This window comes from Orycteropus afer, unplaced genomic scaffold (assembly GCF_000298275.1).
Source record: "Orycteropus afer afer isolate SDZICR_OR568_19922 unplaced genomic scaffold, OryAfe1.0 scaffold00822, whole genome shotgun sequence".
NCBI classification, from domain to species: Eukaryota; Metazoa; Chordata; class Mammalia; order Tubulidentata; family Orycteropodidae; genus Orycteropus; species Orycteropus afer.
Window position 1 is genome coordinate 757864 of NW_006922409.1, and position 9912 is coordinate 767775.

At 46.6% G+C, this 9912-nt stretch overlaps 1 protein-coding gene across 1 annotated transcript; it reads right to left on the reverse strand.

The window, feature by feature from the left end:
• Nucleotides 1-1667: 1667 nt before the first annotated feature.
• Nucleotides 1668-6435, reverse strand: FTSJ1 (FtsJ RNA 2'-O-methyltransferase 1). The gene is made up of 11 exons (XM_007957910.1): nt 6315-6435; nt 5977-6046; nt 5800-5881; nt 5392-5470; nt 3561-3613; nt 3421-3474; nt 3233-3335; nt 3047-3130; nt 2209-2312; nt 1917-2114; nt 1668-1700 (listed from the first exon to the last, which is right to left on the reverse strand). The coding sequence occupies exons 1-11, from the start codon at nt 6433-6435 to the stop codon at nt 1668-1670; spliced, it is 981 nt and encodes a 326-aa protein (XP_007956101.1).
• Between the last annotated feature and the right edge of the window lie 3477 nt (nt 6436-9912).

Below are 9912 nucleotides of genomic sequence, written 5' to 3' on the forward strand. Positions count from 1 at the left end.
ACTGACCTTCTGGTCAGCAGGCGAATGCCTTACCCACTACGCCATCAGAGCTCCTTCCATTGTGAATATAGCACCATTTAATTACTCATTCTACAGTTCATGGATGTCTGAGTTGTTTCTAGATTGAGGATACTAAGTAAAGTGTTGCTATGTACATTCTAGTACTCACTTCTTAGGAGTAGAATTACATATATGCAGCATCAGTAGATAAGGCCTAAGAGTTTTCCACAGTGGCCACACCACTTTATACTCCCACCATCAATATTTGAAGGTTCCAATTGTTCCACATCCTTCTAAACATTCAGTATTGTCAATCTTTTTCGTTTTAGCTTACATTCCCCTGATGAGCATCTTTTCATATACTTATTGGCTATTCTTATAACTTCTTTTCCATATCCGTAGCATTTTATATTAAGGATACTATACACAGGAAAGGAGCTCTGGTAGTGTAGTACCTAAAGCAATTGACTGCTAACCAGAAGGCTGGTGGTTCAAACCCACCAGCCACTCCTCAGAAAGATTGGGCAATCTACTTCCATAGTGATACTGCTTTAGAAACCCAAGGAGGGGTCGTTATGAGTCAGAATTGACTTGATGGCAGTGAGTTTTTTTTTTTGTTGTTTATACATAAGAAGTAGGTATCCTTAATATAAAAAGTTATACATAGGAAATTAGGAGCTCTGGTGGCATAGTGCCTAATGCATCTGACTGCTAACTAGAAGGCTGGCAGTTCAAACCCACCAGCCACTCCTCGGAAGGAAGACTGGGCAATCTACTTCCACAAAGTTACCGCCTTGGAAACCCAAGAAAGGGTTGCTATGAGTTAGGACCAACTCAATGGCAGTGAGGGTTTTTTTTTTTCAGTTATACATAAGAACATAGGAATTACAACTATCTTTTCCCACTGTGATCACTGAGACATGCCATTTCACTCTTTTAAAGCTATCTTTTTTTTTTAAATGACTTAGTCTGAATAACTCGTAAACCATTGTCAGAAAGGTACATCCTTTACCATTACGTCCTGAGGATGAGAATTCCTCCTGTATTAATAGATTTAGCCCACTGTGCTACAAGTTCATTGGCTTCTTCATTGTTCCTTAGAACATCCCACAAACAGTTCCATCTCAGGGCCTTTGGATTTGCTATTTCCACTACCTGGATGGTCTTCCTCTAAACACATGGATTCCCTCCCTCATTTCCTTCAGGTCTTTGCTCAAACATTAGCTAATCAATGAGGCCTTCCATGATCACCCTTACTGCAAACCACCACCTTTTTTTTATGTTTTACTTCTTATATTTTTCATATTCTTTATTACCTTCACATATCATCTATCATAATGCATGCTATATAAAAATATATGAAATGTAAACTCTAGGTAGACAGATATTTATAAATACTGCAGAAACAGGGATATTTGTTTTATTCTCTATTGTATCTTCAAACTAGAATAATGTCTGGTACATAGTATGTGCTTAATAAATGTTTACTGGACGCCTGAATACATAATATATAAAATGCTTAAAGCAGTTCTTGGCATAAACAAGAGCTGCTTAATGAAGATTTGTTGATTGAAACCTTGTTATTAGTTATAAAAATTTCAAAAGATTTTTAATAAAGGTTCCTCTTACCCAAACTCTTAGATAAAAGGCAAACTTACCTTAACATGTTAAGGTGAACAATTCATATCACTGTCTTCCACCTACCCAAGAAAAATAAAAGGGACTCAGATACTTGGCTGAGTTTTTCTGTTTATTATGCTTGATTTTACCCATTGTGTTCTATAGCTATTGGGAAGCAGGGAAGAGAATTTTAGTGCCCTAAACCAGATGATTTGGGGGGAGAAAGAGGCACACAGGGAGTGGGTCACAGTGGGTTCAGAGAAAGAACACTGAGGGGTCTGGCCATGTTTCCAGACCTCAGAGGTCAGCAGGGTGTGGCGTGGTGGGACAGCCAGGGGTTGGGGCAACACATCCACTATGTTGATAGGGGTCTCCTGGGGGCGAATTTCCTTGGCCAGTTGCCCCTTCTTCTTTAGCGTGCAGGCCTCTTGGTATGGTGGAGAGATTGGAGGCTGTGTGGGTGGAGTGTACTTATACTCTGAGCCGTCTTCTAGCTGCAGGAACAAATGTAGGGGAGGAATGTGAGGACCTGAAAATCTAGGACAGCTGTTCTCCCCACCCCCTGCCTACTGCTGGTCAGGCACTCACGTCCAGTGGGTAACTGCGGTCGGAATCATAAGCACTCAGGTCCCCGCAAGTCACAAATGGCACAATGATGCGGGTGGGGCCATCCAGCTGGTTGAAATCTGGGTCTGAGAAATAGGGAGAGAGTAGACTGAGGACAGGGCTGGGAAGCCTGGGACCTGTCATGGCCCAGGTCACAGCATGAGTATCAACTCCTTCAAGAGGATCCTTGCCCAGCCCTCCACAAATATTCCCCATCTACTCTTACATTCTTCCACCGGAAATCCTTCACTTGTTTCAGATCACCTCCACAGGGAGGTCCTTCTAAAACACTGGGCCCCCTATTTTTTTTTCACAGTACTCATCTACACTTGATATTCTATTATATGCTGTTTGTACCTTGTCTCATTCAAATGTAATCTCCACAAGGGTAGGCTCTTTCTCTTTTTCACCCAAGGGTGAGGCTAAAGACCCTCATGGAGCAAAATTTCCATACAGAGATGGAGTTTCCACCTGGAGGTAAGACTGAGAAGCTTCCTAGGATAGAATTTCTTTAAGCAGGTAGTCTCCATAGGGCAGGGATCCAGATCTTCTTGGGACTGAACTTTCATCAGGTCAAAGTTACCACCAGGGGACTGGGACAAAATATCCATAAGGGGTGGGATTTCAATAAGAAGGTAGTGCTAAGGATCTTCCCAGAATAGCATTTCCACTAGGGGGTGGGCTAATGACCCTAATGAGCAAAATTCCCACATGGCATGGAGCTACCACCAAAAGGTAGGGCTGAGGATATTCTTGGGACAGAATTTCCATAAGGAGGCAGAGTTTCCCCAGGGATGGGGCCCAAGGTTTTGGCTCTTACCGTATGAGTGATCCAGTAGGGGTTTGGTCAGGTCTGGTATGAAGCCCTCAGGAGGGTCATAACCCTGACAGACAGCAAAGGCCTCTGTGGATGGAATCTGGAATGAGGGACGACTGCTATCTCTGCCCATACAGGATGCACCCCCAAGACTGCCACCCACCTACCTGGCCCATCCACCCCACTGACCAATGCTGGAATTACGGCTACTTCTGGGCTTGGCACACACCACACTGGAGAAGAAGACCCGCAATTGGCTGTAGAGCAGCGTCACATCACGGCCTCGGAATATCTGTGGGGTGAGGAGTCAAAAACGAAGGGGTAAGGGTAGCCTTTAAGGGCTCCTCTCTCCCCCTACTAAGATTCCCAAGACTTACCTTGGCCACAAAGCAGCCCCCTGGTTTCAAAACGTGTGTAGCAATGTTCAGAGCCTGTGGGCAGGACAGATGGCTAAGGCTGAGATAGAGACAGCCAGGAGGGGGACCACACTGGGGCAAGGAAAGCCAGGGTTACTCACAGCTAGGAGGAGCTGGGCCTGCATGTACTCATCCACATCATGGAGGCCAGTTACTGTGGCAAAAGGGACAGTGTTAGGAGAGCCCTTTCAGTTCTATATCTCTTCTGTACTAGACAGGTTAGAAAGCTAAAAATATCTCCCAAGCTCTTATTGCTAAGGTTCTGGATATAAATTAATATGTAACCAGCTGGATGCCTACTCTGAGCTTCCATCTCTTCAAGGAACTCATTTTGATGTTTAAAACAACCTCATGTACAAGTTCCACTATCATTTCCATCTCCAGTCCAAACTGCAGCCTCGAACTCCAGATTCACAGACCAAACTTGACATCTCAGACTTAACATGTCCCAAACCAAACTCCTGGGTTTCCTTCTAAAACCTTCTCCTCCCACCATCTTCCCTCTCTCCTTTGATCCTTATGTTTATTCAGGCCAACAACCTTAGTTAACCCTGAACCTCCTCACATCCAAACCATGAACAAATCCTGTCAGTTCTACTTTCAAAAACAAACTGTATTTTATGCAAATAACATACATTATATAGTTTTTACAAACCAAGCAACAACCCCTCACACATGCTATTTTCCTATGCATGTTATGAGTGTTATTTATGTGGGTGCATTATATGAGAAAAAATATGGAACTGAATCCACTCTTTTCTCATCTCCACCACTACTACAACAGTCACCACTCACCTCCCTCTCATTGGTCCCCCTGCTTCCACCCACAACACCTTACACTGCTCACAGCAACCATTTTGTTGTTGTTGTTGTTGTTATGTGCCGTCGAGTCGGCCCCGACTCATAGCGACCCCTCCTTGGGTTTCCGAGGCAGTATCACTACGGAAGTAGGATTGCCCAACCTTCCTTCCGAGGAGTGGCTGGTGGGTTTGAACCGCCAGCCGTCTGGTTAGCAGGCAAGTGACTTAGCCACTATGCTACCAGAGCTCCCCACAGCAACCAGGGGTCCTGTTACAGCCCTCTTCTTAAAGTTCTCTTGTGGTTTTCTTTGGGCCATCTCATTCAGAGAAAAAGCCAAAGTCCTCGTTGTGGCCCTCACCTACAGGATCTGGCCCTGATCACTTCTCTGACTGCACTCCTGACCATTCTCCCCATCACTAACTCTGCTCCAGCTACTGGTCTCCTCCTAACTCTCCCACATACATGCCAAGCAAGCTCCCGGCTAGGACTCTGGCACTGGCTGTTCCTTTTGCCTGGATTGTTCTTCCTCCAGACACACCCATGGCTCATTCTCTCATCTTCTTTAGGTCTTTGTTCTAAAGTCAGTGAGGTCTTCCTCATCCACTTTATTTAAAATTCCAACATGCACTCCCCACTTCCCTCCCTACTTCATTGATTTCCCCATGGTACCTATCACCTTTTAACAAGCTACATAGTTCAATCGTTTATTTTACTTCTTTTCCACCTGTGCCCACTAGAACACCAGCTCTATGAAGTCATGGATCAGTGATGTATTATTCACTAATGTTTTCCCAATGCCTAGAACAGTGCCTGACACACAGTAGGTGCTCAGTAAATGAGTGTTGAATGAATGGTTGACTGAATAAATGGCAAAATGAATGAAGAGTAAAATGGAATTGGATAGCTACAGACAGATTAGAGGGATGGGTGGATAACAAACACAAAACAGAAAGGTGAGGAAAGATTAGGGGTGGGGGGAGAAGACACAGGCAGCAGAGGTGGGAAGTTGCCAGATATGGGGAAAAGGAGACAGCAGAGGAAAGTGGCAGGGAGCAGTTAAAGAGGTGAAAGTAATCAACAGAGGTGTAAGATCTTAGGAAGGACATATAGCAGCCTCCCACCCCTGCTTACCATCAGGAGCCCCATCACACACCACAAGGTCTGCAGGACAGCCCTCAAAATGCTGAATGATCTCCTTGGCAGTAGACAGCTATGGAGAGAGGGAGAATAAGTGGCTTTAGGGGCCCCCAGCTGCTGCCCTTGAACCCCATCTGCCAATGATCCTGGCCCAGCCAAATTCTCAGGCTTTGCCTGTCTAAGATTGGGCTCCATCTTCCATCTCTCCCAGTCTCATCTTTTTTTTCTTCCTGTTTCTCTATAAAGACAGTCTGCTGGCCTTATTTCTCCCTCTCAGATACTGTTTTGTCTCTCTTTCTCTTGCTTTCTACATCTCTCGCTCTTTTCCCTACTTTCCATAGTTTTCAGATGGAGGCCTTCACCCAGAATATACCCAGAATACACCCCTGGCCATGCTCTCACCTGCGTGATGTCTCCCTGGATCTGTAACACACCTGGCAGGGGAGCCATAGCCTGCAGGTCCACAGCCACCACATGTCCACCCCTGTGGATAACACAGCCTATGTCAGCCCAGTCTTCACCTCCAAAACCCACCACCCAACCCAACCTTCCTGCCCCCACCAAGGACCCCACACTCACTCAATCTTCTGGCTAAGCACCTGGCTCCAGCTACCTGGGGCTGCGCACAGGTCAACGGCCCGCGTCACACCTGGGCATACATAGGAAGGTGTGTGAGTCAACTGCACCCACCTGTCCAACCCAGGGATCCTGCAAAGTTCACCCCTCTCCCCTGGGAGCACATGACTATCCATTGCTCATGCATTCAACTCTTCCTCAGGATTCTGCCCATCTTCTTGACTCTGCCCCAGAGATCCTCCAAGTCAGCCCATCTACCATATGGAACCCTGCAGACCTAGATAACTTATCTGTTTCCCTTGAACCAGCCCCCCTCAGCAACTGGCCCACCAGGTGGAGACCTTGGAAGAGTTGGAATTCCTCATCGAGCTGTAATAGCTTGAAAGCACTGCGGGCACGCCAGCCATTCTCCTTGGCCAGGCGGTAGTAGACATCCCGCTTGTCCTTTGATGTCCGTCCCATTTCACGTACTCTGTTTGCCCAGGGACCTGCCAACAGTAAGCTGATGCCAACCTGTTTCAGTAACTGGGTGGAGGGGCCACTACCTACCTCTGCAGGGCAGAGAGAACCACATAAACCAAACTGAGCTCATCTGACCCACAAGACAGCCCATTCAGCAGATGGGAAGATTGAAGCCCAGTTACTGATCCCACTGACCTCACTGACTCTGAACAACACCATCAATGAGCTCTCAAGCTCTACTACTCATCTTACAGATTCCCCATCACTGACACCACACAACTCCCATTACTGACCTCACAGACCCCATAATTCACCTCAGAGCCCCCACTCACTCACCTCACAGATCCCTCATCATTTATTCCACAGAACCCATCATTGAATCTACAGATTCCCATTACTCATTCCACAGACCCCACAGCCCCCCAACATTATCTCACAGATGACCTACTAGTGACCCTGGCAACCCTCCATCACTGTCACCCATACTCCATATATTAAACTTCATGACCTTCACAACCTACCCTTTTTTGACCACCTCATCCCCACTGACAACTCACTGACAATGCTCCCAAGAGTCCCCACCGCTCCTAGATTCATATGCTCCCACTAGCCTGACGCTAACACCCTGCTTTTTACCCCATTATCCTCCTAAAACTACCTCATTGCACTCCACACCTCTCAAGGAGTAAATGGAGTCTTCAACTCTCTGCCCACCCCTTCTTCATTAATATCACAAATGATTAAACCAAAACCAGTGCCATCAAGTTGATTCCAACTCATGGTGACCCCATGTGTGCCAGAGTAGAACTGTGCTCCAAAGAGTTTTCAATAGCTGACTTTTCTGAAGCAGACCACCAAGTCTTTCTTTCAAGGCACCTCTGAATGGGCTCGAACCGACAAACGGTGCTTGAACCTGTTGGTATTTATTAACCTCCATTAATGTCTGGAGAATCATGCCATGTTATCCCCTCTTTAAGCTCTCAATTACTATAATTTTTCAGCCTCTTTAACTCATTCGCCCCCTCAACCAATCCCTCATAGATCATACCCCCGTTAGTCTCCCATAGCCTCTATGCTACTCCCTTGACATCAAACTCTCATCAGTTCCCTCACTGCCTACTCTACCCCTCTGCTAGTCCCTAGAAGGCCATGCTTCAAGTTTACTTACTATTTTACTCTCTCAAAGCTCACTCTGTCCTCACTAATTCTTGATTATGTCATTATCACCCACTGTTAACCCTCTGACTACAATAACCCATCAGCCTCTAGTTAACTCTTCTTTGATCACTGTCCCTATTAGTCCCTTGATCATCACACCCACACCTCTCAATGATCACCTTCCTCGGTTTCTATTATTCCCTCAGTACCCTCACCCTTATACTTCCAACTACGATGCCCCATCACTCTCTATTAACCTGTTAAATACCATACCTCCATCAAACTCTTGGAGATCACACTCCCATCTGTTTTCTATTATCTTCCAGTTGCCCACTCTACCACCCCTTCATTTATCAACTGAACACACCCCAAACGGCCTCATGAACCTGTCGATCAAAACACTTCTAGTAATATCCCCTTTAGATCTCCATTACCCAACTGCCCATTAACAACTTTGACCACATCCCCAGTTCCTCATTAATACTTCAAAAGCCACGCTCTCATCTGGACCACCAGGCCCCTCTCAAGGCTGCTCCGCCGTTATGTGGACCCGAACCTACCCCATATAAGGGTCCCCTTCAGCATACAAACCCTAGGTCTGGAGCCCACCCAGTGCCAGCTGCTGGGACTATTCCGCCGCCAACACCGAGGACGGACTTCTTTCCTTCCCGTTGGCAGGACAGCGCAGGCGCGCCTCGACAGAGCCTAAGCCTGGATCCACGTCCTTCATGCCCTCGCCCGACGGCCTACCTTAGTTTTCAGAGCGAGTGAGCAGTCTGAGACTCGGCGAGAGTGCTAAATTGAGCGAAATCGTAAGGCTTCAGTTTGTGCCTTTAGCTGACCCAACTGCCCGTTGCGCAAGCCTAAGGGCTAATACAACGAGGTACAGTTGGCAATGTGGATCACAGAGGCTTCGGCGCGGCCTTGCCGCGATCTGAACGTACAACGTGAGTTCCGTCATCTTGTGTTGACGTGGCTGGTCGTGCGAAATGCCGTTCCCAGCATGCAACGGGCACGACCAAAGCGGCTGAATTCGCGCCCAGCGTAGCTAAAACATCGCCAGGCACAAAGACTGGTTGTTTGTTCTTTTGTTCAAATGCTAAAATCGATTTACTCCCTCCAAGCCAAAACCAAACCCACTGCAATCGAGTGGATTCCGACTCATAGCAACCCCCATTGGGTTTCCGAGGCGGTAAATCTTTGCGGAAGTAGAGCTTCTCACCCTTCCTTTTTTGGACCGTGCGGTTAGATGAGCTTCTGGATTGCATTTCCCAAGATGAAACGAGCGCGGTGACACTCGTTCATTTTGCATGTACTGCGAAGCTCTGGTGGCGTAGTGCCTAAGGCATCTGACTGCTAACCAGTAGGCTGGTGGTTCAAACCCAGCAGCCACTCCCCGGAAGAAAGGTTGGGCAATCTATTTCTGTAGTGATACCGCCTCGGAAACCCAAGGAGGGGGGACGCTATGAGTCATAGCTGACTCCACGGCAGTGGATTTGGTTTGTTTTTTGCGAAGCAGAATTAAAGCAGAGGTTGGAGAATGAGAATAACCAGTTGGCGTGGAATTGATTCTGGCTCGGAGCGACCCAAGACTCTAAATCTTTAGGGAAGCAGATTGCCACTTGTTTCTCCCGCGGAGCGCCTGGTGGGTTCAAACCGGCAACCGTTTTGGTTTGCAGCCAAGTGCATAACCACTGCGCCAACAGGGCCTCTCCTGAGAATAAGGAAGTTTATATATATGTTCCTCCCCGCCTTAGTGCAAGTACGGGAGTGCTCTGAAGCTTCTGAGCTTAAAGTTTGAATCGCCAAATGCTAGCGCTGCCTGAATTTTATTATCTCAGAACTTCCATTTTCCTCCTCTTTAAAATGGGAATAAATAGTACAGATTTAACAGATTTATTGGAAGGACCAAATAGGTATAATTTAGAGACCTGTCTGTCTGGCCTTTCATAATTCTGTTCTTCAAGCATTTTAACTCCCATTCACACACACACACACACACACACACAAAAGATACACATCACGACCCAGTGCACAAACGTAATAATGGGGACACTTAAGCGTTTACTATGTACCAGGAACGAAGTGTTTTCAGTGGTGTCCTGGTAATGGTAACAGCCAGCATTCTGGGAAGGGTGGGGGAAGCCCCAATTTCTAACCTTTTCCAATGTCCATGGTTTATGTAGTCCAGATCACGTTTAGTCACTGAACACCGAGTTGGGAAGAGATTCAGTAGTGCACAATTGTATTTCCACCATACAGATAGAACAGAGGTAAATAATCTCAAGAGTACAGATAACAGAAGTGATAGAATAATTA

Bases quoted from the DNA above. Each gene is read 5' to 3' on its own strand.
- FTSJ1 (XM_007957910.1), bottom strand. From the start codon at position 6,435: ATGGGACGGACATCAAAGGACAAGCGGGATGTCTACTACCGCCTGGCC. The intron at 6,047-6,314 runs GTCTCCACCTGG...ATGTATGCCCAG, and splicing joins GGAATTCCAACTCTTCCAAG to GTGTGACGCGGGCCGTTGAC. The intron at 3,475-3,560 runs GTGAGTAACCCT...TCCTGCCCACAG, and splicing joins AGGCCCAGCTCCTCCTAGCT to GCTCTGAACATTGCTACACA.